We start from the raw sequence: 17,631 nt of genomic DNA on the forward strand, positions 1-17,631 counted from the left end.
ACTGTGATCATCTAGACATACAGTGATTTGTAACATAGAGGATGGCCTTCCATTGTTGTTGGATCCGGAAATGCCAATTAGCATGACCATAAAAGAGGATACCTGGATTTTTAAGCCCTTTAATATCCTGAGCTTCCCAAATTAAAAATCAGTGATCTAGAGCAGTGGTTCTCAAACTTTAGTTCTCCAGATATTCTGAATTCCAACTCGAAGAAATCCAGAGAGAGCAGGTTATACAAACCTGGGCTTCTTGGAAATGACCGAAGGTTGAGAACCATTGGTGTAGAGCAGTACTGCACAACTTTGCCCTTGTAAAGGGCCAATATATAAAAAAAATCTGCAAACCATTCCTCTTCCCTACCTTTCTGCCACCTACCCTGCCTGCCAAAGGGAAAGCTCTGCCCTTTCCCCAGCATCACATTGTTCCCATGGGAAGGCCATGAGAGTGGGGAAGGGCCTGGGCTTTGCTGATGTCAGAGCCCTTGCCATGCCTGCCTGATCAGGCATGCCAAGGGCCAAGTGGCAAGGGGAAAGCCCAACCTCGGAGCAGCCCGCGGACCGTATGCTGTGCAGGCTTTCTCTAGAGCAATGGTCTATATACACCATTTTTCCCTGATAATCACATAGTCTCTTCTGACATAAGATATAGAATTATAAAGCTGGAAGAGACTACATCCAGACCAACCCCCTGCCATGCAGGAAAACACAATCGAAATATCCCTGACAGAGGGCTTCTACTCAAAAACATCCAGAGAAAGTGTATCCGGCATGCTCCAAGGCAGCATATTTCACTGACAAACAGCTGTTACCATTGGGAAGTTCTTCCTAATGTTTAAGTGGAATTTTTTTCCCTGTAATTTGAATCCATAGTTCAATTTCTAGAGTGGCACTAACCAAGCTTGCTCCCTTTTCAATGTGACATCCTTTCAAATATTTAAACATGGCTATCATGTCCTCTCCCAGCCTTCTTTTTTCCAAGCTAAACATTCCCAGCTATCTCAGCTATTCCTCATAGAGCTTGCTTTTCAATACTTTAATAATTTTGATTGCCCTTCTCTGGAAACGTTCCAGCTTGTCAATACCATTTTTGAATTGTGGTGCCCAGAATTGAACACAGTACTGCAGATGCAGTCCGACCAAAGTAAGATAGAGTGAGATTATGATTTATCTCGAGCTAGACACTATACTCTGATTCATTATACTCCTATTGATGCAACTTAGTATCGCACTGCACCTCTTACTCTCTTTGAAGAAATTATTCTGCCCTTCTCCATCAGTGTTCTAAAGCTTAAGATTTACAGCCACATTTAATTAAAAATGGAAGGCAAGAATACATGTGTCAAGTGTACAAGAAAATCACTACAGAGAGGAGGGAGGGTCTCGGGAATTCGGGTTGTAATTTTCTTCTTTTTGATAGGTACCAGGGTTTCTTTTTCTTTCTTTTTTTTTGTTTTTTTTTTTCTTTCCTTTCTTTTTTTTTTTCCGTTGGACTATATATGCCCTCCTCTTTTAATTTTAATGTACTGCAATAATTACAAATAAAATGATTTAGAAAATCAAAACATTCATGTTTCAGGATGGAAGCCAATCTGTCCCTAATATGCAAGTATCCTCAAAATCAATTTATTTCATTTCATTATTAATTATTGCCTTGCTTTATTTAAAAAACAGATTGAAGATTGGCGATCTTGCTCTTGGCAAGATATTGACACTTTTACCTTCTGAAGTGACTGTTTCCTTTTCCCATGTGTCATCTGCATTCCTAGGCAGGCTAGAGGGGAGTGGTTTTACATCCAGAAGGTGGAGTAAATGAATCTTAAAGCACCTTGATAACACCTGGGAGTGTTGTAGGAGCTGTTTGTGCTAGCAGTCTTAAATAGTGCTGCTTCTAAAGCATTTCAGAAGCTTTGACATGGACATCCATTGCAATATTACTGGCCTGGCCATTATTTGATTTTTCACATTTGTCTTTCTCTTTGCTTGCTTAGGACGTCTTGTTGCTTAGTCAGTTCATACGCTCTGATGGAGGGATGCTGCCTCGGAGGGTCACGGGCCTTTGTACAGTAGAGCATAAGAAGATTGCAATATGTGTCCAAATGGCTCATCGAGCAGGTAACTACTTTAATTTGGGAGCCAACCCTTCTCTATTTAATTTGAATTCTTTGGGTATAAATTCACTGGATGCAAGAGGTGAGATGCAACTTTTTAATGACATGATCTAAAGGATATGCCTTTTCTGCTCTCTCTGCTTCTGAAATATGCAATTATCATTTCTCCACTATTTGTGCTATAGCAACGTTTCAGTTTTATAGCAAGAAAGTGTTAAGCTTCAGGAAATAAGATCTTCTAACAATTTAACTGCTCTACATTACTAGTTAATTATCTCCGTCCGTTGTTACATATAAACAATTCATGCATTAGGTTCAGGTGGATGCTAACCAATGCAGAATTTTACCAGAGATCCCATTAGTGTCCCAGAAATAACAAAGCAAGTCAGTGACAGAAGTATATCTTTCGTTTCTCTCAGCATGTTTTTTGTTGCTCTTATTAAAGGCAATTCATTATCTTGTCTCTGAGGTATACAATTCAGAAGGCGATTGAGAAATAAAGCTAGATTTCTATATGGAACTATAGTTGGGAATTGGCTGTATGTCTAAATGTGTTGCTAGGGATATGTCATCATTAACATTTTGATATATACAAAGAGCGTGATAAATCTTTTGGGTTAATTCTGTGATATTTTGAACAAGTTTCTCACCACATGATTTTAGAGAAATGTTTAAATAAGTGTGGTTAGTTTCTATGATGTGTCTTGAGGATGTATGGGATCTGATTGAGGGTTTCTTAGTTGCAGATAACTAACATCACCTGGCATAGGATTGTGCTATTCCATTTTGATATAAGTGTGTGTGTGTGTGTATACACGAATGCGTACCTTAAGTCACTTCTCTACTTATGGTGGCCCCATGAATTTCATAGGATTTTCTTAAGCAAGGAATACCTTCCTCTAGAATAGAACGTGTTGCGTCTGGTATTCTTTGCAGTCTCCCATCCAAATACTAACCAGTGTTGACCAAAATCAAACAAGATCTGATGCTTTTATGATATTTTTATATGTGCATGACTGTTGTTCATTTTATTTTGAATTCATAACCTTATTTACATGCTTAGGCTGCTGTCATATTCATGCTTTGAATCTGTATTCATGTTTGTTCCTTACTAATATTTGAAAGTCTTCTCTTATTTAGGTTTGCTGCCAAATCATAGGCCTAAACTTCCAGAAGGTTTTGTTCCAAAAAATAAGAAGCTACCTCTCAACAGGTCAGTAGCTACCGTATCTATTTTAAGAGAAAATATTCCCCTGCATCTAAAATGGAGTGGATGAGCTGAATTCAATAGACTTATCCATGAGGACAGTCTTGTAATATTGTATTTCTCAAATGATGCGACAGGCCCCTCTAGAATAGAAGTGCTGAGTTACAAGCAATTTTTATGTCTTATCAATAAACACCCTATATGTAATCAGTATGATTTACAATTCTGTTGAGTTTGCTATAAAGAAAGAGTGGGATTGCCAGTTCTGGCAATTGCAAGCTTAAATGAGATGAACTAGGATTGGAAAATGAGGTGTCTAAGAACTAGGGAGGACAGAGATTAAGAAATGGACAAGGAATATATTTAAGATAGACTGCATAGAAGTTGTTATCTCCAGTCTTCATTTATTTCACACAAACCGTATTTTACAGAAAGGATCTGGCTTATGTTGACTTTGTGTGTGAAAAGTTATCTTCTTTTTCTTGTTGCACTCTTTGCCGTTCCACTTGCATCACTCCTTAACTTTACCATGCAGTGTGAACTTTGAGGAGGGTGAGTGCCATTTCAGAAAAAGTGGCACAGTAGCAAATAGCCACAGCAGCATTTATGCTGATGTGATGCAAGTGACAAAATAGACAGGCTGGCTAGGTATTACCAGTGGGTGGTGGATGGGACAGGAAGGAGGAGCTCATTAGATTTGTTGCCCTCTTTGTCCTGTGGCTGTTTCCCTTTTGTCTACAGTTTGTAGTTCACCCGCGATTTGCCCTTCCTCTGTGGCACTCTCTCTTCTCCATCCTTCCTTCCCTCGTTGCTGAGCAGCCCCTTGGCCCTTAATGGGGGAAATGTAAGCCCCCTGTTGCCTCTTTTGCTTTGCTCTGTGTTAAGAGGTGCTAATCCTCTATTTATGACCTCGCCTTCTGTTTCCATGGGGATGTCAAAGCAGTTTATGAAGTTCATATTAGCAAGCTGTGGGGTTACTAAAGGCCGCAGACACTTTGCCTGGGAAAGCAGAGACTCCAGGTTTCAGCCTAAGATTCCCTTTTTAGTAATGGGTTTGGGCCTCCATAGGCCAATTCTCAAGCACATTGTCCTAGTCCATTGCCTTTCACTGATGACCATCTCATGGGCAGAAGTTGGGTTCTGCCTGTAAAAATAAACTAAATTTGGCACAAGTTTGAAACTTGGATATAAGGATTCCTATTATTATCATATAGGACCCAGCAATAGTGAAATTGTCTCTTATATACACTCTAGAGAAATTTTGCAAACTATGTTGAGATAAGTATAATTGACTAGTTATTTTAAAGAGTATCTTTTACTGCTGTATCCATTGGCATTACATATGTATACAGATTTTACATCCAGAACCTGAGCATATTCACATACAAAACAATCCAAATAGAATCCTTGATTTTGCCATTTTGTGTCAGGGTCACTCATTTTACTATGTCACTATATTTAGTGGGACTTGAGCATCCATGGATTTTTATTTTCCTGGTGGGTCTAGAGCCAAGCCCCAGCAAATATCAATGGTCCACTTTATTTTGGTATTCACAAAATAAAACTTTTTAAATAAATAAAAGGAGTCCTACCATTCTACAGTTTTGATATCACAAGCTTAGTTTGATATCACAAGACAGTTTTGCTATCACAAAACTGAAATCCTGTATAATTTCGCATGGTATAAGAGATTGGCATTCACTAGGCTGAGCTATATACCACCACCACCCAAACTTACTGAACAGCTTTTGAAGCATCTCTGCATGGCCATTCCTTGTTTCATGGGGAGTGGGCAGGATCACAGAAGAGTCTGTAACCTCTTTATATCCAGATGTCAATTTATCACCACAACATTGAGACCTCTGGAAAGCCCCAGTGGATCTCATAATTAATGCTATAATTTCACATCTTGCTGTGGGAAGACGCTTCAGCTTCCCACAAAACAAGGAATGGCCATCCAGGAGCCTTCAGAAGCTGTCCAGTATGTTTGGTGGGGGGTGGCTTTGGGGGGTGCAAAGGAAGGAAGGGTGGGAAGGGATGTCAAGAATTGAGAAAGCAAGGAACCCATGGAGGGAGCAGAAAAGAACAACTTATATTTTCATCTAGTGAAGGCATTCATAATGGGAAGGTTTAGGGAAGGTAAGTATGGGGAGGGGGTCTTAGAAGAGAGCTTGTTAAAGCATTATTAGTAATGCAGCTCCAGTTTATCAGGGTATTGTCTCTGTCAGCTGGAGGTAGAAAGCTGCATTTTTGGAGTTGTGCCATGTTCAATCGCTAAAGCAGCACGGAGGGTTTTGGCTATCTGCCTACCCCCACCTGTGCCTCCCACGTAGATTTCTGAAACAGTTAATGATGTTGGGAGAGAAAACTTTTAACCACTTCCTCTCTGTAGCCCTAGGAGGTTAGGTCATGACATTCTGTCCGAGCTGCCATGTCTCATACTCTTCAGAGCAGCATCAAAAGAGGAGATTGTGTTGAACACACAGGGTGGCCCCAAGTATGAACATTCTGATTTCCACCTCTGTCATGGTTTTTGTTCAAGTATGTCTTCTTTGTTCACTATTTACCACTTTCACCTGTAAGGTTGTAATGCTGCCTTTAGCATCATAAACACCAAAGGTTATAGAGCCCTATGACAATCTGAGTGATCTGAATAATTTTGAGTAAGTACTACATGTGGGCTCTGACATGAAATTAATACATTATTTCCATTATAGTGGAACAAAAATAGTTGGCTTTTAATGTATAATGTTAATGTCAAGATTTCTCTTATCCTCCCATCATCAGACATTGCTGTCATTTCACAGCTGGATTTTGAAATGCCATTTTTCTAGTTGTTTGTGATTAGAATAGATTAAGTGATGAGAAACAAGCTAATAGCTTCTTCCTTTCAAAAAAGCGTCACTCTATAGCAGTAGGGTGCTGATTTTGCTGATAGGCAAAGAGTCTTTGCAACCATTATAAAAGCTTTTTAAATACTTTTTTTCATTTTTTTCATTTTCACAAAAAGATAAAAGAAGAAACATGAATTCATTTTACAAGGGTCTTGATTTGCATTTGTGCTACTTCTCTGCTATTCCATAGATAGGTGGTTTTCTCTTGTATGCTCTTCTTGATAGTACTGTATATCATCTCTGGAAGTCCAGCAGACTCCATGAGCTTGCTGGAATTAGCAGGCAAGTTCTATGTGTGCAGTGCCATGTTTAGGCTCCAAGAAAAATATCAGAAAAGTGATCCAACACTTTTGTAATACAGTGTAGGCAGCTGAGAGACCTGCTGGTTAAAGCTCGTTTAGACTGCCTTTGTACAAAAGGAGTCGGCCTTTGCTACTCATGTTTAACATGCAAGAAGTGTATTCCTTAAAGTGATACAAAGTTTAGTAAGGTTGGAGACTGGATGTGTGTATGCCTTTAAATGATCTGTCAACTGTGACCACACCATGTATTGAATCAAGCTCTCCTAAGAACTGGCTTTTCAAAGAAAAGCATGATTTTGTCTCTTATGGACAAATGCCCAACAAAGGGGATTCAGGGGTCCTTTTCTGGACATAAATTTAATGCATTATTATTTTTGTATTTATATACCATGTTGTCTTGGTGACCTCATGTTATTTAGAGAGATAATGCATTCCTTCTCTCATTCTTTTAACAATGAATGTAGGCAACATCAAGATCTTGCTCGGTTGAAATAAGTTTTCAGGAAATGACTCTGAAAAATATTTGATATTTAATTCATATACTTTTGCAAAAGAAACTTGCAGTGCCACTTGGAAAAATGTCAAACTGAGAATTTTCTCAATCAGTGTTGTATGCCCTGAATAGACGTAAACATTCAAAATGTCAAATTGTTCCACTTCTTGATGAGGTGGGAACAAGGCTTCTGCCCTGTTGCTCTCATAGAATGAAATGACAGATCAGGCAAGAAATATGTGACTTCATGGGAAATTCTGATTTCACCTGTAACTGTTAAAAGTTTTGTGTTAACCTGAAGGACACTCTCTGTGCCTGTTCCCTATCAGAATTCCTCTCATTGTTCTGCTAAGCAGAGAGATAAGTAACCAATTGGGCTATCTTTGGCCTGGTGCCCTGACTTGGCACAGGTTTTAGAATTCTGTCCCCTGTGTGCTTCTTAATACGAAGAAGTCTAAATTTTAATAATTGGGACATATTATGCAAACAACATCAGCTAACAAGCTCAGATGTTGAAAAATGCTCATAGAAGAGAAGTGATAGATTACTTTCTTAACCATTTGTTGGAGTTTCTTGTGCCTTTTGAGGCAATAAAATGTATCTTGGAAAATTTTGAAAGAGCAAAAATGGAGCAGCATTAATTTCCTTGAAGCAGCGAATAAATATTGGGATCCTGCTAATCATTGGGATAGTAAACGTTGCCTTGCAGCGTTTTAATTTTTGTATACTTTTTATCATGTTTTAATTGTTTTGTTTCATAGTATACTTGTTACTAGCATAACAACTAGTAAAGAAGGGGCTGCAAAGCTTTCTAGGATATTTATGAAACATCAGTTTTTACATTAAGAGGAAAGGTCATATAATTCTTTAAAATACAGTAGAGTCTCACTTATCCAAGCCTCGCTTATCCAAGCCTCTGGATAATCCAAGCCATTTTTGTAGTCAATGTTTTCAATCTATCATGATATTTTGGTGCTAAAGTCGTAAATACAGTAATTACAATATAACATTACTGCATATTGAACTACTTTTTCTGTCAAATGTGTTGTATAACATGATGTTTTGGTGCTTAATTTGTAAAATCATAACCTAATTTGATGTTTAATAGGTTTTTCCTTAATCCCTCCTTATTATCCAAGATATTCGCTTATCCAAGCTTCTGTCGGCCCGTTTAACTTGGATAAGTGAGACTCTACTGTAAATATCAATACATTACAAGATTTTAAAAAATAAATCTCTAAGCAATTGAAAGAACTTTCCATGTGGTCTGTATTGCTTTGAATAAACTAGTTTTAAATCACATGAATATTCAAAGTATCATTGAACCATTCAAAAGTGTCTTGGCTGCTCTCCTCTTCCCATGCACACTTATATCAGAATCAATTTAGCAAACATTAGTGAACCTCAGAGATATATCATGGTTTAAAGTTTCGACATTATGTCTGCACAGTCCTATCAGTAGTACAGCCAGATCGTAACTTAAATTCCTGTTGCTCAGCTTACTTATTGGGTGCATTAATATTCCTCCTTTCCTTTAAGGAGGTCACAATGAATGTATATTATTTTCTTTTGTCCTTGTAATAATCTTGGGCTCTTGGCCAAGCTGAGACCCACTGACTGGTCCAAAGTGAACTATAAGCAACATAATGATTTGGAGTTCCTCAGTACTTAATTCAACCTTCTGACCAAACTTTAATCATCTGTGTTTTCACATATAAATTAAAAGTGAGTCCTGTTGCTATTTGATGGTACGATGATAAATAGAACATGCATGAAGCCAGTAGAGGTGTATATTATTCAGATGTATGTATATCTTAACCCTGCTGCCTTACTGAAAGAGTAGGAAGCAGGATGCATAAGTGCAAGTGACTGCCAGAGAAGAAAATCTTCAATATTGTATCCACAAAGGGAACTAACCCATTGTTTTGTTTATAATATTTAGACTTCAGAATAAACTTCCTAATGTCCTTCATTTGTCTTAATTTATTATTAAACTTTGTTCTTAACATTCTGTTTTGATGTAATTTTAGTTGGGAAATTTGTTATATATATTTGTTACACCTGCCATCTGCTCTAAGGGTATTTGCCGTTGAGAGGCATCTCTCTTAAATAAATGAATAATGAATGATATATCACACCAAGATAATCATTTTTTCTTTTCTTTTTTGTCTTAATTGATACTCAGCAAAATCTCAACAATCAAACCTCAGCCATTGGTCACATCTTTCCTGCAATTGGTAGAGGAAAGCTTCATTATGGAAACTGAAACAAAGTATTTGGCCTTAAATCCCCCCAATTTTGAACAAGTTCTACATTGGCACTGTATTGTATTTCAGAAATGAAGACATATGAAAGAAGAGTATGTTACAACATAAATCAGGTGTGCTAATGACATTATAGGACAAGGAACTATCTTTACACATAAGGACATGGGAAAACCCTGCCCTTCACAAAAAGTGGTTTTCCCTAAAAGGGAGACAAAAGTTAGGCAGGGAAGGAAGGGGTGTTCAGCACAAGAAGCACTGTTCCAACGGCCCTCCAGGCAATGGCTTGTTTTCTCCCCTGCCAAACCATCAAAGTTAAAAAGCAGTAAATAGTGGTTATTGTTATTTAGTTTTGGACAAAGCAAGTATTAGAAGTAGTAAAAGTAAAGTATTCTCCAAATAGGGCAAGTGTCCAAATGTCTGTTTCAGCTAACAGTGAAAAGCCCCACCTTGTTTGCTGGGCACAAAGAAAGCCAAAAGAATGGAGAGTTGGATTAACCTTCTTAAGACAAATAATGAAAAATTTAAGACCTGGCATTTGCTAAATCCCCTTTCTTCCTCAGAACTGGAGCATTTGCCTTCCAAGACTAATTGAAAATAGCAGAACTTCTTATGCCACTATCTGCTAAACATATATATTTGTTACCCTACTGTCCCTTTTAGAGATTCTTTGTTAGCACAGGACCTTTTCTCAGTCTTCCCCCTCCCCACTTAATACCTTTAAATTTATTTGGCTTGTTGTGATGCACTGTAGTAGTTCTTTTCCAGTGTTGCTGTAAACAGGGGAGTTTCTCCATTGAATTTGATTTATAAATGGCTTTTCATCTTCCAAATCTATCCTCTGTAATGACTTGCCAAGACCATTTCTGGATTGTATGTGTACCGATATCAACCACTCTTCCTAAAGTAACCTCCTCACCACTCTACCATTTTTCTTCTCAAAAATGAAATGGGTTTATTCCTGTTATTAGTTTGAGCAATAAACAAATATGTAGGGAGCATTTCAGGAAATGCCTGTATGCAAGTCTATTTAACCTGTACCTAAAGTGGCTTGCTGCATGCAAGTGAGCCATTGTATCCCTGCTGTTGTGGAGTGAGGATAGAGAACACTTGCTGAGCTTTACTTGGGTGGTGGCTTTATTTCTGCAGCCTTGAAAGCAGTCTGGTTTTTCACTTAATTCAAAAGGCTCTCTGGAATACACCATTGTGAAAAGTGCTGGATTAATGTGAGCTTTTCATATGTTCCATAAGAGTTTGGTGGTGCTGAGATTTCATTACCATTTTACAGGCCCCAAATGTGCAGTAGGCACTTCACTGACCAAATAAATATGCAAGGCTCTGCCCAAAGCACTTAACATCTAAATTTGCACATGGTGCAACAAAGATGGGCTGATCAAAACACAGGGATGGAAAGAGCATATTGGGGTCATAAGATCATGTTATTGCTCACCAGAGAGGCATGTAGTAGGCCTTGCTGAGCGTTTTTTTTAAAAAGAAAAGGAAGCAGCCCCATTTGTTCTAAACATGGAATAAGCCAAGAATTAGTGGTCTTGTTTTGAGAGCATCTGTTTTCCTTAGAGCTTGGACAGAAACTTAGCCTTCCCCTCTTCTTCATTTTCTTGCATTGTGGTTTTCTAGTACTTGCCTTTTCTATCCATCAACATGGTGATAAATTGTCATCCTCAGACATTAACAAATTTGAATGTTTACATCTATAATAATCCTGTGGTTACTAATAAATTGTATTTTATTGCAAAGATCCAATAAAATACAATTTATTGGTAAACATGGGATTAATGCAGATTTAAACATCAAAAATGTAGTTATTTGCTATTGAAGTACTTCATCAATACAATTTTAAGTCATGCAGAACCATGTTAAAGCCAAATTTCCTAGAAACAATTTTTTGCATCACTTATTGCTGCGCTTTTCACAAAGGCGACGGATCCAATTCCCAATAATCTATTTGAAGTTTGTATTTTGATAGCAAGCTTCAGTATTATTTCCTTGTTTGATTATCCTACTGCTGTTTTGGTAATCTTTAGAACATTGTTAAACATATATTGAAAAATTCCACTGGATGTGAAATATTAGGACAGCATTGGAATCTAACATGGGTTGTAAAAAAAAGTCAAATTATTATTTCAAGACATAATTTTCAGGGAGCATGCCACACCAGGCCTGTTTGAGTGCTTTCTTTCAGACATTGAAAAGTATGTTGCCTGTCTTTTTTTTTAAAGAACTATTTGCCAAATGATCTATCTTTTTTTTTTCCTGATAACATGATCCGAAAAGTGATAGGTTTCTTTCATCTCTCCAATACAAAAGCTTCATACTCTCAATCCTTATTCAAGAGCTTTCAAATGCGTTCATTGCTACAAAGTGCAAAGTCTGGGTTGGATTTTTATGGGATGAGAACCTTATTTTTAAAAAGTTTATTGAACTCTTCACTCTAGACACATGCCACTCAATTACATGAAGATCGCTGTTCCTTTCTCAAGTGAACAAATTCCTTAAAGCACAACATCGATCCTTGCAATTAAGCCATGAATTAAAGGGTTTCCTAAAGTTTAGAATTAACCTAGAAAGTTTAGATTTCTGATCCTACCGTGTTTCCCCGAAAATAAGACAGTGTCTTATATTAATTTTTGCTCCCAAAGATGCACTAGGTCTTATTTTCAGGGGATGTCTTATTTTTCCATGAAGAATTCATATTTATTGTTGAACAAAAAAATGAACATTGATTATATACTGTACAGTAGTTGTCATCACAAACCAGCATAACCAGACAAACTGTGAATCCTATCAATAATTTCTTGTTACTACCGTTATTTCTATGTACAACCATCTATGGTACGTATGTTTACTGATCCTGCATGCTGTAATGTTCTGTTGGCAGGCATGCTTCCAAACAAAAACTTTGCTAGGTCTTACTTTTGGGGGAGGCCTTATATTTAGGAATTCAGCAAAACCTCTGCTAGGTTTTATTTTCTGGGGATGTCTTATTTTAGGGGAAACAGGGTAGGAAAACTGACATGGCATCAAGAAGCAGCGTTTTTCTCCTTACAACAAAGGCTATATTATTCTAACTATTGGTAGAACCACGCAGTATCAAATAAGCTTCATATAGAAGTCTAATATAGCTCATTTTGCAAGCAAATCAATTTGGACACCACCGAGAGTCCTGATCATGGATTCACATATGGTCACTCCTTAAGCTCCTGAATAACTCTGGTGTCCAAATTAATTCTGTTAATAATTAAGGATTTTGTTGAATCAACAATTATGAAATCCCAGCTGCCAGAACCTCTGTTTTGAAGATTCTGTTTCCAACACCACGAAATCCAAACAGAATCCTAGAACATCACTGCAGTTACAGGTCTGTGTGAAAATAAATGTCACTGCCAAATTCTTATTCCAAAGTAGAACAAAAATGTAACCTTTTAAAAAAAAAGAAAAATAGACTCAATTTCTTTGGAGACTCTCAAACAAATCTGTCCTTTGTGTAATTGTCTCACGCCTGCAATTTAAAACTCATGTGTCTTGGTATGTTCCCAAAAAGATGAAATACATTTGAAGCTGGCCTCGTGATATAGAAAAAATAACCTGATACTCCAGTATATCCAGTCAGAATCGGAACCTGCCAAAACCTTAGGTCTGTGCCTGATGTGAAATACTGAAATGGAGAAGAGAATGAGCGGGTGTGATTCAAAAAGACTAGACGCTTCAAATGTTCCTTTCACAACAGAACCTAGTAGGGAAATAGAATGAGCCCTAAAAATTTTCCTGCCGTAAGTTATACTGAGCCTTTCCAAGTACTGATAACTAAAGAAGCACTGACTACATACAGATTCAGTGAGTAACCCCTGCTTTTGTAGCTGAAGAAGAGCAATCCACTTGTTCCAAATTTCTTTTCATTGTCACTAATTGGCTATTTTAAAAAAAAGATCATCATACAAAGAGCCTAAGTCCTTAGTTATAAACAAAAACCTCTTGTATGTTGTTCAGGCCTGCTTCTTGTGCCTCAGCTCTTTTCTCAATTGCCTATTTCACTAATGCCTTGCCTTTCTGCTTTTCTTCACAGGTATCTTACCCGATATTCTATCAAATCTATGAAGCCCATCTACAACAAGGGCCGAAAGTGGTGCAAGGTTCCTATGCCGATATCACATCCCATCCTCAGAGATAATGTTAATTATGGATCAAAGCCTCTTCGGTTTAACCACTAAAGTAAATTAAGGAGCTGTACTGGCAGTACGTTGCAACAATTCAATCAGTACAACATTTCAATAATTTCTATCTCTCTTACATTCTAGAAGAGAAAGGGGGTGTTTCATTCTGGCTAGAAGCATGCAGAAATTAGATAAAAGGCAATTTACTGATAGCTTCACAATAACTTTTTTGTATTTAAATCTTAAACTCTTCAAGTAAACTCCTGTGTAAAATGCCATTTTAGTTCTTATTATTTTTCACCCTAACAAGTACAAGAATATTTTAATCACTAGTTAATGTCTTAATTCACAGTAATGTTTGCTTAGATGGTGGCAGCCAATGCTTTTTGCAGTTTTGCTAGTGTGTGTTGGCACTTAAATAGAAAGCAAATGTGATTTTCTAGGAGAAACATGGTCATGTATGTTCTACAAGAGGAATTGCACAGACAAGTAGTACTCCACCAGGTACAATATATGCAATATGCATCTTGTTGGAGTAATAATAATGTAAAAAGAACACTTCCTGATCAGACGAAAGATCTATCAAATCAACATTCTCAAACTGCTCCTGGGAGCCCTTGGGGCTCTGCGAGAGGTGCTCAGGATCTCTGCAGGCACAGCACCTCCTCTGGGGTTTCTGCTATTAGTAGTTTTAGTATTATTATTACAAAGGCTGGATGGCTATCTGTTGGGGTGCTTTGTGTTTTTCCTGCATGGCAGAAGGGGATTGGACTGGATGGCCCCAGGGGTCTTCCAGTTAAATAGTTAAATTTATGTTGGTTAAAATTGTTCTTCATTTTAAATATTATTATTTTTTGCATTTTTGTGAATTAGTTCACATAAACACTCACCTGGCCCATGCCTGACACACATAAAATATATAAACATTTCTTGGGGCTCAACGAGAAACCTTTGCTTCAAAAAGGGCTCCACAGCGGAAAAAGTTTGAAAACCCCTGGTATAAAGAAATAGTCCACTGCTCCTCTGTGTACTGCTCCTCTGTGTATCCAAGAACGGCTGTTCAGAATAACCAACCAATGTCTATGGAAAGCCTACAAGTAGGATTTCTAAATGCATGAGAGAGTGTCCTCCTGCCTGTATCCCTCAGCAAGAAATACACAAAGTCATACTGCAAGGTAAATGATGGGCAGAAGTGAGGGAAAGGTGTGAAATGTTTATGAAATTGTTGAAAATATCAGTTATATGCTTAAGTCTACTGAGATTTAGGGTCCTTTAAAACCATAAAGAGAGCTGGACTATAAGGAAGGCTGAACAAAGGAAGATAGACACATTTTAACGGTGGTGTTAGAGGAAAATTCTGAGAGTGCCTTGGACTGCAAGAAGATAAAACCAGTCCATACTCTAAGAAATAATGCCGACTGCTCACTGGAGGGAAGGATATTAGAGGCAAAGATGAAGTACTTTGGCTACATAATGAAGTCAGGAAAGCTTGGAGAAGATAATGATGCTGGGGAAAATGGAAGGAAAAGGGAAGAGGGGCCAACCAAAGGCAAGATGGATGGATGTTATCCTTGAAGTGACTGGCTTGACCTTGAAGGAGCTGGGGGTGGCCACGGCTGACAGTGAGTTCTGGGGTGTGGGCTGGTCCATGAGGTCACAAAAAGTCCGAAGTGACTGAATGAATAAACAACCAGAAAACCTTCATAATTCTTATAACTAACCACTGTTTGAGGCAGTTGCCAAGAGTCTTCAAACCTTTGTATTTGAGGTTGTCAGCACAATTGACAATTGCCATGTCCAGAACCCCTGAGGAATAGCCAAAGCAGACATTCAGTAAGAGTATTTTATTTGCTGTATTTTTAACCCCATATTTGACAGTTATATCTCAAGGTGACTAATATCAACAAAAGTGAAACAACCAATACCATAAGATTTATAAACTACAACGCGCGCACACACACACAAGAGGAAGATTAGAACAGAGTAGCGAGCTATATAAGCAAGTATATGTAGTATGGGCCAGGGTGCTGTTTTTGTGTTGATGATCTGACTTGAATAAAAGCAATTGGTGGACTCTTGGTACCTTTGGGTTTTAGACAAGGCCAGAACAGCCGTTCTGCTGCAATTCTAGGATGACAGGAAGTTACAGCTGCACATTCTTTCTAGCAGGGATGTGGATAAGAGATTCCCTTTCCCATTACAGGGTTTAAACTATAACATACCTCATAAGTGTTCATGTCACTGAAACTCTGCAAATGGAAGGAAGGAAAATATTTTCCTCGGTTACTTTTTAGACCACAATTTCCCCTGAGTTTCAGAAATACCTTGTCTAGTAATGAGAACAATAAGATACTTCTGCATAGATAGGATTCAGTTACCTTGAAACAACAATCTGGAAGAGGAATATGTGTTTTGTTTTTATATATAAATGATCATGGCATAGTTAGAATTGTGCAATAAGCTCAATAACTCACACTTTTAAAGCACAACATAGCTGTGAAGTGGTTGAATGTATGGAACAATTCACTCAGAAAATTAACAAACTTGGGTCACTTATCAGAGGTGTTCTCTAAATGTAAAATATTTTAAATGTGCTTTCACTTAGATTTGGAATGGTTTCACATTGAATCACTAAACAAAAAAACATATATGCAGAATTAAGTACAAAATTAATATATAACATTAACATTCCTAAAAATTTCCAGTCTGCGTGATCCTCATAGCATGAAAGGCAAATCTATGTTCTTCTCTCCATTGCCAAAGTAGATATAACCATGCTGTTTTGTATTGGGAACATGGTAGAATGTAAGCCCAAGCCATAGGAGACTTCGTAGTATTAGCACTCTGCCTCCTCTCTCCACTTGGATACTCCAGGACCCTGCAAAAGAAGTGACTTTTATTACATACAACTGAAAGTTTTTTGCTGTAAGACAAAGTGAGATCAGATGCTTTGACAGATCAATGGAACTCGAAAAAAAATAATTCATGTCACCTTGAGTCTTTTCCCCATTCTAATACTGCCACAGAATAAAGTGAAAAAGCTACATAATACTTCTGTTTTGCTGTACATGAGAGAGTTGATCTGTATCTTATACTAATTCACATTGGCAGTTTTATGTAGCTTGCCACTGTCTACAGCAAATGGTAATACTTCTGCAAGATTTCAGAATCTCCCAGCATTACGTGTCATTGCTTGGAATTAAACCTGGGATCTCCTGCACACAACACATGCACTCTATTGCTGTGCTATAGCCACTTCTAAAATAATAGTATCCCATTCAGAGAGTGCTCTGGGATATTTTGGAGTCCCAAGTGAACCATGTGAGTATACCACCTAATACCAAATCAATGCGCTCTGTACAGAGCCATGGAGTATGTAGTACAACTATGCAAATGAATCTACACTGGTTGCCAAAATAATGCACTGTTTATGTGTCAAACACACCAAAACATTACTTACCACTAGAGCCTTTATCTGACTTTTTAAAAACCCACTAACTTCTAGCAGTGTTCCTTTCAGGCAACAGCATTTTTTCCATTTTGTGCTTTGTTTGCTTTAGTTCTATGAACTATATCCTCCACTGATGGAAGCCACCTCTACTTCGGTTTGTAATGAAGTGAGACTGAGAGTTATTTTCCTTTCCCTGAAAACAAAGCAGTATTTGAGCTGGATGTCCTGCTTTTGTGTTTTGAACTGGGGCCTGAATGACTTTTATACTGATGCTAAAATGTACTCAGGGAGCACAATGACTAATCATTTGTATAGCTTCCCAGAAGGGAATCTGGACAACAGACATGCTTAAGAAAAGGAAAGCAGAAATACAAATGACAGAGAAAGTTACCAGAGCTTCTACCACAGAAATCATTTATAGAATTAATTTTCCTTAGAGTCTAATTTGACTTCACCTTTAGAGGAAGTATGCATTGGAGCAGTAAAGATTAGTTTCAATGTTAATTATACTTTGGTGCTGCTGAGGTTGGGGAGGCAATGTGAAAGTGAACTTTCTACAAGAGTAAGCTGCTCAATGGGCTATTGAGTATTTTTTATTCTTGAACAGGCAGCCTGGGAAACATGGTAATGAAGAAAGCAGAAATATTAACATGATTCACCTTACCTAAGAAAAGTTCAGAGAAGACTTAACATATCAATTTAAGGAAAGGCTCACAGATGAAATTCCTCACATCTGAAGG

General features: G+C 37.7%; 2 protein-coding genes across 5 annotated transcripts in view; one reads left to right on the forward strand and one right to left on the reverse strand.

Moving 5' to 3' along the window:
* The window catches only part of mrps18a (mitochondrial ribosomal protein S18A), a 33,636-nt gene extending 19,176 nt beyond the window's left edge, over positions 1-14,460 (forward strand). For 2 of the 3 annotated variants that reach the window (XM_062974023.1, XM_008123220.3), the window contains 4 exons: positions 1,989-2,112; positions 3,249-3,321; positions 9,190-9,384; positions 13,353-13,516. In XM_062974023.1, coding sequence (XP_062830093.1) covers positions 1,989-2,112; positions 3,249-3,321; positions 9,190-9,346 — 354 coding nt within the window. In that variant the 3' untranslated portion in view covers positions 9,347-9,384; positions 13,353-13,516. Of the gene's footprint in view, positions 1-1,988; positions 2,113-3,248; positions 3,322-9,189; positions 9,385-13,352 lie in introns of all 3 variants that reach the window. The other variant, XM_003229243.4, reaches the window with a different exon arrangement.
* Positions 14,461-15,269: 809 nt separating this feature from the next.
* rsph9 (radial spoke head component 9) overlaps positions 15,270-17,631 on the reverse strand; it is a 33,116-nt gene continuing 30,754 nt past the window's right edge. For both annotated transcript variants that reach the window (XM_062974002.1, XM_003229242.4), the window contains one exon: positions 15,270-16,318. In XM_062974002.1, the coding sequence (XP_062830072.1) occupies positions 16,158-16,318 (161 nt within the window). In that variant the 3' untranslated portion in view covers positions 15,270-16,157. The remainder of the gene's footprint in view (positions 16,319-17,631) is intronic.

Source organism: Anolis carolinensis, chromosome 1, assembly GCF_035594765.1.
Source record: "Anolis carolinensis isolate JA03-04 chromosome 1, rAnoCar3.1.pri, whole genome shotgun sequence".
NCBI lineage: Eukaryota > Metazoa > Chordata > Lepidosauria > Squamata > Dactyloidae > Anolis > Anolis carolinensis.